The following is a 14,152-nucleotide window of genomic DNA, read 5'->3' as shown; positions in this document are numbered from 1 at the left end:
TTCTCTTGGCCTCACGGCCTTGAAAACAATAACCTTTTCATGTTATATTTACTTAAAGGTCTGGTTCTTTACTTGATTAACTCCTTGGGATTGAAGCATAGTTAAATTTTTTTTCACTGGGAAATGCTCTGTGGCTCAGCGGGTTAAAGCCCCAGCCTGCAGCGCCAGCATCCCATATGGGCACCAGTTTGAGTCCTGGCCGCTCCACTTCTGATCCAGCTCTCTGCTATGGCCTGGGAAAGCAGTAGAAGATGGCTCAAGTCCTTGGGCCCCTGCACCCACGTGGGAGACCCGGAAGAAGCTCCTGGTTTCAGACCAGCTTAGCTCTGGCCATTGTGGCCATTTTGGGAGTGAACCAGTGGATGGAAGACCTCTGTGTTGTCCACCTTTCTCTAACTCTCTCAAACATAAAATTAATCTTTTAAAATGCAGAGAAAAAACGGATGGTAAAAACATGTGAGTGCTTAGATATGCAGTGTCTCCACCTGTGAGGAATGGCAGCAGGAATACCAAATGTATAAACACAGAAAGATGGACCCCAACATGCAATTGGTGCGTTCCTCTAGAGGAACAACTGATACAGTACTTAGAACTTCGACCTGGTGGAATAGAGGAAGCAATGATGTGGTTCACGCTGATCTAAATTTGAATTACAGGTCTGTTCTTGTTATCTGTGTTATCTGAGCAAACTGTTTAATCTTTCTGAAACCTGGCAATTGAGATCCTGAGGCTGTTGTGAAGATAAAATGATATAGGTACCTAACAGAGCACTTGAAAACAGTAAGGACTCAACTAAATGTTAGTTTTTCTACTATCTTAACCTAGGAGACAACTTTAGGTATTTCATTTCGTACCTGTCTTCTAAATAATTAGAAGGCCATAAAGTTTAGGTATTCAAAAAATAGGAATAAAACAGCAACAAAAAACAAAACAAAAAATCCAGATATCACATAATGACATTAGAAACCCTGAGCTGACCTACTTCTATTTTAGGCCAGAATTACAGTAGACCTACCATTGCCAGGCAAATGTTGGTTACAATGTTAGAGTAATATTTCGTATTTTTTGATTGCAACTTTCTTTGGTATCTTCTTTTGACATTTTCTTTTCAAGTAACAAGGCACTTTGTATTTCCTGTGGTATATGAGTCACACTTTTAACCCTTTTATGCCTAATGACTCCTAGAATGAGGTTGGGTTATTGTTTTTGTGAATTTTTTGCTTTGGTAATTTTTTCTACAAAAAAGAAAAACAACCTTCTCTGAAAAAGACAATTTTAGGGTAGCTGATATTTTCAAGAAGTTAACAAAAAATATTCCAATTAAATGCATTATAAAAGGTTGACAAAAAGGACTAAAATGAATAGAACCAAATGGAAGGGCTAAAGAGGAAATGAAGGAAGAAAACCATAGATGTATGAAGTGACCACACATTTTAAAAACTATGGAAACACCCTAATACCATGTATCGCATTTGCACAACAAAAAATGGGAATATAACAAATTGACTTAACGAAACACTTTGTCTTTTTCAGGCAATATCATTAGAAAAGAAAATCATGGCAGTCTCAGGGAAGTTAGGGAGAAAATGGTAGAGGAAACTCCCTGCAAATTTGAGGGACACTGTGGACCTACACAGGGGTGTGGACACGCACGACTCATTACCGCAGCAGCCGAGAGCCTCAGCACTAGCTTTGGAGTGAAGTGAGGCCAGAATGCAGCAGCCCAAGCCATTGGTGATAAAGCTGCGGGAAGAGCCTGGTGGGAGTCTGGCTTGGAGCCCTGTGGGAGGCAGTGTACCTGTCAACCTAGAGGGAAAAAAAGGGGGTACATTTCTCTCTACCTGACCACCCAGCACCGGCATCTTGTAATTAGCTGAGAAAGGATGGGCGCCATTTTGGACATGTGCAATAGCGGTGCCACCTCGTGTCCACATGTCCAACAACCAGTTGAGAGGAGATGCATGTCTGGTTGGGAGAACTGACAGAGGGCTGGGAGCTTGTGACTGTGGGAGCCTTGTGCGTTGGGACTGTGAAAACACTGTAGCTGCGTGGAATGGCACAGGGTGTGGCTAGGACTTTGGGCAGTCACTGTGATTGGCTCCACCTGCTCCGGGCGCCTTGATTCTCTGGTGAGGGTCATTGCTGCAGGATCTGTGTTCACACCAAGGACTATATGGATCCTTTGTGTGGTTCTTGTGGTAGCATGGATGAAAACTTCACACGCTGGGGCTAGCACCCAGGCATTGGTCTCCTCTGAGAGGAGGTGAGTGTGAGCTGAACAACCTCCCCTCTGGAAAAAAAAAAAAAAAAAAAAAGAAAGAGAGAGAGAGATTTACCAGCCAAACTTGGGTGTCACCTTAGTCACTCCCCTCACCCTAAAGCACTGAACAGAACTCCCTGACCACATTCAGCACGTGCCTCTGGTTATCCACTGAAAGGGAAGACACTTCAATAAGCCACAGAGGCATAGTTCAAAGATAAAAGCCATCACAGGTGGTAAACAAAACAAAACAAAAACCCAACAAGTATCACCACGAATGCCTAATAATAAATGTAGCAATTCAAGAAACAAGAATAAGGAAGACAACATGATGCCCCCAACAGAACACAACACTTCAATACTTGAATGAGATAAAGAAGAGACTGACAAAATGCCAGGAACAGAATTCGAAAAGTTGACCATAGGATTACTTAGAAGGAATTAGAAACAAATCATGAGCTAAAGAAATCTGTACATGACATAAATGAATTTTTTCTCATGAAATTGAGATTTTAAAGAGAAATCAAGGCCGGTGCCACGGCTCTTTAGGCTAATCCTCTGCCTGTGGTGCCAGCACCCCGGGTTCTAGTCTCGGTCGGGGCGCCGGATTCTGTCCCGGTTGCTCCTCTTCCAGTCCAGCTCTCTGCTGTGGCCCGGGAGTGCAGTGGAGGATGGCCCAAGTGTTTGGGCCCTGCACCCGCATGGGAGACCAGGAGAAGTACCTGGCTCCTGGCTTTGGATCAGCGCGGTGCGCCGGACGCAGTGCGCCCCTGGAGCGGCCACTGGGGGGTGAACCAATGGAAAAAGGAAGCCCTTTCTCTCTGTCTCTCTCTCTCACTGTCCAGTCTGCCTGTCAAAAAAAATAATATAAAAAAAGAGAGAAATCAAAATGAATGAAATATTGGAAACAAAGAATTCAACAAAACAAATAAAAAGTATGGTAGAAGGTCTTAACAACAGACTCAGTGAGGCAGAAGAAAGAATATCTGAGTTAGAACACAAATCTTTGGAAATTTTACAGTCAGACCCCCCCCAAAAAAAAGAAATAAAAAAAAAAAACCTAAAAAACAGCATTGCAGATTTAGGGGATACTATCAAACGACTCAACATATAGGTCTTAGGTGTACCTGAAGGTGTGGAAAGAGAGAATGGATTAGAAGACCTTTTTAGTGAAATAATATAGAAAACTTTCCTAATTTAGAGAAAGAAAGGGACATATTAGTAGAGGAAGCACATAGAACTCCTAACAGACATGACCAGAAAAGATCTTTACCATGACACATTGTAATCAAACTCTTCAGAAATAAACATTAAGAAAAGATTCTAAAATGTGCCCTAGAGAAAACACCAGATTACTTTCAGAGGATCTCCAATTAGACTCTCAGCTGCATTCTCATCAGAAACTCCAATTCTTCTCAAACTATTCAGAACAATCAAAAAAGAGGGAGTCCTCCCAAATTCTTTCTATGAAGCCAGCATCACCTTAATCCCTAAGCCAGAAAAAGATGCAGCATTGAAAGAAAATTACAGACCAATATCCTTGATGAACATAGACGTAAAAATCCTCAATAAAATTCTGGCCAATAGCATGCAACAACACATCAGAAAGATCATCCACCCAGACCAAGTGGGATTTATCCCTGGTATGCAGGGATGGTTCAATGTTCGCAAATCAATCAATGTGATACACCACATTAACAAACTGCAGAGGAAAAACCATATGATTATCTTAATAGATGCAGAGAAAGCATTCAATAAAATACAACACCCTTTCATGATGAAAACTCTAAGCAAATTGGGTATAGAAGGAACATTCCTCAATACAATCAAAGCAATTTATGAAAAGCCCTCGGCCAGCATCCTATTGAATGGGGAAAAGCTGGAAGCATTTCCACTGAGATCTGGTACCAGACAGGGATGCCCACTCTCACCACTGCTATTCAATATAGTTCTGGAAGTTTTAGCGAGAGCCATCAGGCAAGAAAAAAAATTAAAGGGATACAAATTGGGAAGGAAGAACTCAAACTATCCCTCTTTGCAGATGATATGATTCTTTATTTAGGGGATCCAAAGAACTCTACTAAGAGACTATTGGAACTCATAGAAGAGTTTGGCAAAGTAGCAGGATATAAAATCAATGCACAAAAATCAACAGCCTTTGTATACACAGGCAATGCCATGGCTGAGAAAGAACTCCTAAGATCAATCCCATTTACAATAGCCACAAAAACAATCAAATACCTTGGAATAAACTTAACCAAGGATATTAAAGATCTCTATGATGAGAATTACAAAATCTTAAAGAAAGAAATAGAAGAGGATACCAAAAAATGGAAAAATTTTCCATGCTCATGGATTGGAAGAATCAATATCATCAAAATGTCCATTCTCCCAAAAGCAATTTATAGATTCAATGCAATACCAATCAGGATACCAAAGACATTCTTCTCAGATCTGGAAAAAATGATGCTGAAATTCATATGGAGACACAGGAGATCTCGAATAGCTAGCTAAAGCAATCTTGTACAACAAAAACAAAGCCAGAGGCATCACAATAGCAGATTTCAGGACATACTACAGGGCAGTTGTTATCAAAACAGCATGGTACTAGTACAGAAACAGATGGATAGACCAATGGAACAGAATTGAAACACCAGAAATCAATCCAAACATCTACAGCCAACTTATATTTGATCAAGGATCTAAAACCAATTACAGGAGCATGGACAGTCTATTCAATAAATGGTGCTGGGAAAACTGGATTTCAACGTGCAGAAGCATGAAGCAAGACCCCTACCTTACACCTTACACAAAAATGTACTCAACATGGATTAAAGATCTAAATCTATGACCCGACACCATCAAATTATTAGAGAACATTGGAGAAACCCTGCAAGATATTGGCACTGGCAAAGACTTCTTGGAAAGAAGTCTGGAGGCACAGACAGTCAAAGCCAAAATGAACAATTGGGATTGCATCAAATTGAGAAGTTTCTGTATTGCAAAAGAAACAGTCAGAAAAGTGAAGAGGCAACTGGCAGAATGGGAAAAAATATTCGCAAACTATGCAACAGATAAAGAATTAATAACCAGAATCTACAAAGAGATCAAGAAACTCCAAAACAACAAAACAAACATCCCACTCAAGAGATAGGCCAAGGACCTAAGCAGACATTTTTCAAAAGCAGAAATCCAAATGGCCAACAGACACATGAAAAAATGTTCAGGATCACTAGCAATCAGGGAAATGCCAATCAAAACCACAACGAGGTTTCATCTCACCCCAGTTAGAATGGCTCACATTCTAAAATCTACCAACAACAGATGCTGGCGAGGATGTGGGGAAAAAGGGACACTAATCCACTGTTGGTGGGAATGCAAACTGGTCAAGCCACTGTGGAAGTTGGTCGGGAGATTCCTCAGAAACCTGAATATAACCCTTCCATACAACCCAGCCATCCCACTCCTTGGAATTTACCCAAAGGAAATTAAATTGGCAAACAAAAAAGCTGTCTGCACCTTAATGTTTATTGCAGCTCAATTCACAATAGCTAGGACCTGGAATCAACCTAAATGCCCATCAACAGTAGACTGGATAAAGAAATTATGGGATACGTACTCTATAGAATACTATACAGCAGTCAAAAACAATGAAATCCAGTCATTTACAACAAAACAGAGGAATCTGGAAAGCATCATGCTGAGTGAAATAAGCCAGTCCCAAAGGGACACATACCATATGTTCTCCCTGATCAGTGACAACCGAGCACCTAAAAGGAAACTGGTTGATGTGAAATGGACACTATGAGAAACAATGACTTGACCAGCCCTTGTCCTGACTGTCGAGGAACAACTTTATACCTTTTAGTATTGTTTTTTGTTCTACTTAATACTATAGGTTGAACTCTTTAATTAACACACAACTCTTCTTAGGTTTTCAAATTTAACTGAAAAGTGATCCCTGTTAAATATAAGTGGGAATAAGAGAGGGAGAGAGGGAGGAGATGTACAGTTTGGAACATGCTCAATTGGGCTTGCCTCAAATGGTAGAGTTAGAAACATGCCAGGGGATTCCAATTCAATCCCTTCTAGGTGGCATTTACCAATGCCATCTCACTAGTCCAAGTAATCAGTTTCAGTTCACAATGGATCATAATGAAAGGATTAAGAGTCAAAGGGGCTGGTGCTGTGGCTCAATAGGCTAATCCTATTAGCGCCAGCACCCCAGGTTCTAGTCCCGGTCGGGGTGCTGGATTCTGTCCCAGTTGCCCCTCTTCCAGGCCAGCTCTCTGCTGTGGCCAGGGAGTGCAGTGGAGGATGGCCCAGGTTTTTGGGCCCTGCACCTGCGTGGGAGACCAGGAGAAGCACCTGGCTCCTGGCTTTGGATCAGCGTGGTGCGCCGGCCGCAGCGGCCATTGGAGGGTGAACCAACGGTAAAGGAAGACCTTTCTCTCTGTCTCTCTCTCTCACTGTCCACTCTGCCTGTCAAAAACAAACAAACAAACAAAAGAGTCAAAGGGATCACATAAACAAGACTAGTGTCTGCTAATACTAACTGATAGAATAAAAAAGGGAGAGAACAATCCAACATGGGAAGCGGGATACACAGCAGACTCATAGAATGGCACATGTCCTAAACAGCACTCTGGCCTCAGAATCAGCCCTTAAGGCATTCGGATCTGGCTGAAGAGCCCATGAGAGTATTTTAGGCATGGAAAGCCAAGACATTCTGGCAAAAAAATAAAAAGTAAAAAAATTAAAAGAATAAAAAAACCTAAACAAAAGATCTCTGTGAATGAGATCCCAGTAGAAAGAACGGGCCATCAAAGAAGGAGGTACCTTTCTCTGAAGGGAGGAGAGAACTTACACTTCAACTATGACCTTATCTAAATAAGATCGGAGTTGGCGAACTCAAAAGGCTTCCATAGCCTTGGCAACTCATGACAAGAGCCTAGGGTGATTACTGATGCCATAAACAAGAGTGTCAATTGGTAAGTCAACAACAGGAGTCACTGTGCACTTACTCCCCATGTAGGATCTCTGTCCTTAATGTGTTATACAATGTAAATTAATGCTTTAACTAGCACTCAAATAGTACTTTACACTTTGTGTTTCTGTGGGTGCAAACTGTAGAAATCTTTACTTAATATATACTAAATTGATCTTCTGTATATAAAGATGATTGAAAATGAATCTTGATGTGAACTGAATGGAAGAGGGAGCGGGAGATGGAAGGGTTGCGGGTGGGAGGGAAGTTATGGGGGGGGGGGAAGCCACTGTAATCCTAAAGCTCTACTTTTATTTAATAAATATAAATTTCCAAAGTTAAAAAAAACTTATGTGATACAGTAAAACCAGTGTTAAGAGGAAAGTTTATAGCAATTGGTACCTACATTAAGAAATTGAAAAGGCACCAAATAAATGAGCTATCAATGCATCTCAAGGACCCAGAAAAACACAGCAAACCAAAGCAAAATTAGTATGAGAAAAGAAACTATTAAAATTAGAGAATAAATGAAATTGACACCAAAAACCATACAAAAGATCAGTGAAATGTGAAGCTGGTTTTTTGAAAAAATAAACAAAACTGACAGACCACTGGCCAAACTAACAAAAAAAAAAAAAGGACCCAAATAAAATTAGAGATGAAAAAGGAAATGTAATAACAGACATGACAGAAATAAAAAGAATCATCAGAAATTAGTACAAAGAGCTGTATGCCAGCAAGCTGGAAAACTTACAAGAAATGGACAGATTCTTGGACCCATACAACCTACCTAAATAGAGCCATGAAAACACAGAAAACCTAAACAGCCCAATAACCAAGATAGAGATTGAATCAGTAATGCAGACCCTCCCAGCAAAGAAAAGCCCGGGACCAGATGGCTTTACTGCTGAATATTACCAGACATTGAAAGAAGAACTAGCTCCAATTTTCCTGAGCTATCCAAGCAATTGACTGATTCTTCCAATCCATGAACATAGAAGATTTTTCCATTATTTTGTATCTTCTTCTCTTTCTTTCTTTACAGTTTAGAATCAATATCATCAAAATGTCCATACTACTGAAAGTACTTTACAGATTCAATGTGATCCCAATCACAATACCAACAACATTCTTTACAGATATAGAAAAAAATGGTGAAATTCATATGGAAACATTAGAGAACCTGAATAGCTAAAGCAATCTTAAAGAGCAAAAACAAAGGCAGAGGCATCACAATACCAGATTTCGAGACATACTACCGGATAGTTATAATCTAAACAGGCTGGCAGTGGTGCAAAAACAGATGGTTAGATCAATGGAAAAGAATAGAAACACCAGAAATCAAACCACACATCTACAACCCACTTATCTTTGACAATGGAGCTATAATCAATCCCTGCAGCAAGCGCAGTCACTTCAACATATGGTGCTGGGAAAACTGGATCTCCACATGTAGCAGTAGAAAGCAAGACCCCTACCTTACACCTTACACAAAAATGTACTCAAAATGGATTAAAGACCTAAATCTAGATGCAATACAATCAAATTACTAGAGAACACTGGGGAAATCCTGTAAGACACTGGCATAGGTAAAGAGTTCTTGGAAAAGACCCCAGAAGCACAGGCAATCAAAACCAAAATTGACAAATGGTATCACATCAAATTGAGAAGCTTCTGTACAGCAAAAGAAACACTCAGTAAAGTGAAGAAGCAGAAGGGGAGAAAATATTTGCAAACAACGGAACTAATAAAAGATTAATATCCAAAATATATGAAGAGATAAAAACTCAACAACAACAAAACAAACAACCTAGTTAAGAAATGGGCAAAGGACTTAAACAGTCAGTTTTCAAAAGAGGAAATCCAAATGGCCAACAGACACATGAAAAAATGCTGAGGATCACTAGCTGTCAGGGAAATGTAAATCAAAACTATAATGAGGTTTCATCTTACCCCAGTTAGAATGGCTTTTATACAGAAATCAACAAACAACAAATGCTGGTGAGAAAGTGGGGAAAAAGGTACCCTAATCTACTGTTGGTAGGATGTAAACTGGTACAGCCAATGTGGAAGACAGTATGGAGATACCTCAGAAACTTGAATATAGACCTTCCACATGACCCAGCCATCCCACTACTGGGAATTTACCCAAGGGAAATGAAATCAACATACAAAGAGTTATCTGTATCCCTATGTTTATTTCACCTCAATTCACAATAGCTAAGATATGGAATCAACCCAAATGCCTGTCAACCGAAGACTAGATAAAGAAATTATGGAATATATACATTATGGAATACTACACAGCATTAATAATAAAAAAAAGACATCCTGTTGTTTCCAACAAAATGGATGAAACCAGAAAACATCATATTTAGTGAAATAAGCCAGTACCAAAAGGACAAATATCATATGTTTTCCTTGATTTATGGTAACTAACAGAGCAGTTTGAGTCCTGGCTGCTCCACTTCTGATCCAGCTCTCTGCTGTGGCCTGGGAAAGCAGTAGAAAATGGCTCAAGTCCTTGGGCCCCTGGCTATGGATTGGCACAGCTCCGGCCATTGCAGCCAACTGGGGAGTGAACCAGCGGCTGGAAGTCCCCCTGCCGCCCGCCTCACCTTCTCTCTCTATGTAACTCTGACTTTCAAATAAATAAATATATCCTAAAAAAAAAAATCTATAGAAGTCAAATTAACGCTTCGAGATGCAATGACTTTGAATATCCCTTGCCTTGATTATTGAGGAACTTTTTTTTTATACAATTTGTTGAACTCTTTACTTAGTATAGAGTTAACTGTATGTGTATAAAGTTAACTGAAAGTAGATCTTAGTAAAAAGTAAGAATGGGAATAGGAGAGGGATGAGGAAGAAGGGTGGGAATGTGGATGGGAGGGCAGGTACGGTGGGAAGAATCATTAAATTCCTAAACTTGTATTTATGAAAAGCATGAAGTTAGTATTCCTTAAATAAAAGGTTTCTGGGGGTGGGGGAGAAAATCACATGGGGTTGGCGCTGTGGCATAGTGGCTTAAGCCACTGCCTGCAGTGCTGGCAACATATATGGGTGATGGTTCAAGTCCTGGCTGCTCTTCTTCTGACCCAGCTCACTGGAAAAGCAGTGGAAGATGGCCCATGTCCTTGGGCTCCTGCACCCATGTGGGAGACCCAGAAGAAGCTCTGGCTCCTGGCTTCAGATCGCTCCAGTTCTGGCCATTGCAGCCATCTGGGAGTGAACCAGCAGATGGAGGAACTCTCCCTCTCTAACTCTGACTTTCCAATAAATAGATAAATCTTAAAAGAAAATCACAAATTACAAAATTCAAAATCCACAAGATGTCCTATAACATACATGACACTGACTTTAAAAGAAAATGAGTAAACGTTATTTACCTTCCCCTAAATGCACAAGACAAAAACTAAGGGAACTGGCATAGAAATAAGTTAGTTCAATGCACAAATCAAAGGCTTAAATTTATATTTATACCATAGTACAGGAAACCAAGGCTGACTACGTCCTCCCTAAACTTACTGAGTTCAGTAAGTATCCAACACAGCTAGTCACACATAATTCCTTGGTTAGCTTCTCTCACCTGGGGGTCTGCTTGCCTCCCTTCCAAAAGTGTAGAATGAAACATCACCACTTGTAACTCTGCTAAGCTTTTAACCCAGGCTTTTAATCAGAGCTGGGCCTAGAGGTTAAGAAATGGTATAAATGGGCAGGCACCATGGCCTATCAGGTAAAGCTATTGCCTGCTGTGCTGGTATCCCATATGGGTGCCAGTTCGTCTCAGCTGCCCCATTTCCAATCCAGCTCCCTGCTAATGTGCCTGGGAAAGCAGCAGAGGATGGCCCAGGTGCTTGGACCCCTGTACCTACATGGGAGACCCTGAAGAAGCTCCTGGCTCCTGACTTTGGACTGCCCCAGCTCTGGCCCTTGTGGCCATTTGGGGAGTGAACCAGCAGATGGAAGATCTCTCTGTCTCTTCCTCTCTCTCCCTTTTTTTGTAACTATGCATTTCAAATAACAAATCTTTAAAAAAAAAAAAAAAAAGGATGGCATAAGATGCTCATGTCTCACACTGGAGTAACTGAGTTTCACATCTGGCTTCAGCTTCCTGCTAATGTGTACCCTGGAAAGTAATAGGTGATGGTTCAAGTAGTTAGGTTCCCACCATCCATGTGGGAAATCTGGATTGAATTCCTGGCTCCTGGCTTTGGCCATTGCAGGCATTTGTGGGAGTGAATCAGTGGATGGGAGCTCGCTCTCTCTCAAATAAAAGAGGTTTAAAAACCTGTAGTCCCTCTGGTAGCAGTATCCTATGCCTAAAGATTTTACATTTAACCAATGTCAAGCTACAGTTCCCCAACATCTCAATCTCTAATTGCCTGCACCATCCTACTTCTGGCAAGCTTTTAACTCATCTCTGAGGGGCCAGTGCTGTGGCACAGCAGGTAATGCCATCGTCTGCAGCACCAGCATCCCATATGGGCACTGGTTTAAGACCTGGCTGCTCTACTTCCGGTCCAGCTATCTACTAATGCCTCTGGGAAAGCAGTGGAAGATGGCCCAAGTCTTTGAGCCCCTGCACCCATGTGGGAGACCTAGAAGAAGCTCCTGGCTTCAGTCTGGCCCAGTTCTGGCCAATGCATTCATTTGGAGGGTGAACAAGTGGATAGAAGATTACTCTGTCTCTCCCCCTCTGTCTATAACTCTACCTTTCAAGCATAATAAGTAAATAAATAAATCTTAAAAACAAAACAAAACAAAAAAAAACAGGGGCCGGCACTGTAGTGCAGTAGGTTAATCCTCTACCTATGGTGCCTGTTCTAGCTCCAGCTGCTCCTCTTCAGCTCTCTGCTATAGCCTGGGAAAGCAGTAGAAGATGACCCAAGCACTTGGGCCCCTGCACCACATAGGAGATCCGAAGAAGCTCCTGCTCCTGGTTTTGCATAGGCCCAGTTCCAGCCGTTACAGCCATTTGGGAGAGTAAACCAGCGGATGGAAAATCTTCTCTCTGTCTCTCCCTCTCACTGTCTGTAACTCTACCTCTCAAATAAATAAATAAAATCTTAAAAAAACCAACCAAACAAAAAAAAAAAACACCTCATCCCTGAAGCCAAAGTTCAAATAGTTCCTTCTCTGAAGTTTCCTCAACTTCTCAGGTAGAAAATGTTCTTTTAACTACACTGCCACTACAGTCTGTGGAGACTTTTTTGTGGCAACTAATTACTGCATTTTTCCAGCTCTGACAAATAAAAACTGTATAAATTCAGGGTGTACAATGTTGTTTTGCTATACACTGGGAAATCCTTTCCACATATCAAAGCATTGTATTTGGTATGGTATAGAGTTCAATACATAAATATTTATTGAATGAGTCACTTTTGACTTTGTGAAGAGAACATTCAGAATAGAAAAGAAATAATCTTTACAATTGTGTAGATGGTGGGAAGAAAACAAAGGAAATAATCTCTAACTCTAGTTTCCATGTTTTAGATGAAGTCTGAAAAGAGTTCATCAGAGCAAGGCAAGGTACTTTTACGTCTCAGATTATTTCTCATCTTACTTCATCTTTCTTTTGTCTGTGACTCACTGTTACCAACAGCTATAACTGAGAGCAGGTCAGAGTACCAGCAACCTGCGCTGCTCCTCTAGCCTACCCACCCTCTAATCACATTTATATTCCAACAAATGTACCTCTTTAAGCAGAGCTCCCTCCACCCCAAGGGACCTGGACACCAACCAAACTTCAGGTATAGTCCTGCCGCTGTGTATATGAATAATGAATTTACTTCTCTTACTTTTAATTACACATAGGCGTACTTTGAGAAAGCTTGATGTCATCAGGTAGAAGTGCCCCCTGACTCTGTACTTGAGGGTGCGTTTCCACACTGAGTGTGATGGCTTACATTAGATCATGTGACAGCTGTGTCCCAGTTACCTGCTATTTTGATATTCATGTTGTTATCCAGCAGGAGGTTTTCAGCCTTGAGGTCACGATGCACAATCTTTCGACTATGACAATAATCAACAGCAGAGAGGATCTGCCAGAATTTTCGCCTGGCTTCAGACTCATTTAATCGTCCATGATTAGCAAGATAATCTGTGAAAGAGAGAATTTAGAATTACTCACCAAAGTATAATAACTTTACTATTCGTACTGAGGGATTTATTTTCCTCAAAAAGCTTCTATTTATTAATTTTTAATAAACAAGGATTAGTGTTCAAATAACATCCTGTTTTCCAAGTTTCTTGCTTTTGGAGAAATAATTCCAATCATACTTCAGTGGAGTCCAGATGAATGGTGACAGTCCACACCTAAAACAATTCAAAATTCTTTAAAAATTTATTTTCACTTTATTTCAAAGGCAGAGAGAAAGAGAGATAAATTAATTGATTGATCTTCCATCCTTCGGTTCACTCTGCAAATGCTTCCAACAGCCAGAGCTGTGACAGGTCAAATCTAGGAGCCTGGTGGCAGAGGCCCCAAACCTTGGGCCATCTTTCACTGCCTTCCCAGGCACACCAGCAGACAGCTGGATCTGAAGCGGCACTCCAACATGGGATGCTGGCGTAACAAGTGGTAACCTGACCCACTGTGCCATAATGCTGGCCCTGCCACATGCTTTTTTCAGCACTGTAGATACTTAAATAGCTTTTTAAAATTATTTACTTATTTGAGACACAGAGAGACAGACAGCACCCTTCTGTTAGCTTGCTCTACAAATACCTGCAATGGCCAGGTCTGAGCTAGGCCAAAGCAAAGAGCTAGAAATTCAATCCAGGTCTTCCACATGGGTGGGGTGGCAGCCATGTAATTTTCTGAACCTTTACTGCTGCCTCCCAGGATCCATATTAGCAGGAAGCTGAAATCAGGAGCTGGTGGCAGGAACTGAACTCAGGTA

The 14,152-nt window shown here is 41.0% G+C and overlaps 1 protein-coding gene across 3 annotated transcripts in view; it reads right to left on the bottom strand.

Moving 5' to 3' along the window:
* Positions 1-14,152, bottom strand: part of SIK2 (salt inducible kinase 2) — a 149,094-nt gene that overhangs the window by 45,501 nt on the left and 89,441 nt on the right. For all 3 annotated transcript variants that reach the window (XM_002708396.6, XM_008261575.5, XM_089333710.1), the window contains one exon: positions 13,189-13,350. In XM_002708396.6, coding sequence (XP_002708442.2) covers positions 13,189-13,350 — 162 coding nt within the window. The remainder of the gene's footprint in view (positions 1-13,188; positions 13,351-14,152) is intronic.

Source organism: Oryctolagus cuniculus, chromosome 1 (genome assembly GCF_051225735.1).
Source record: "Oryctolagus cuniculus isolate XC-2025 breed Fujian yellow rabbit chromosome 1, ASM5122573v1, whole genome shotgun sequence".
Classification (NCBI taxonomy): Eukaryota; Metazoa; Chordata; class Mammalia; order Lagomorpha; family Leporidae; genus Oryctolagus; species Oryctolagus cuniculus.
Note: the sequence above shows the minus strand (reverse complement) of the source record. Positions and strands in the feature narration are given on the sequence as shown.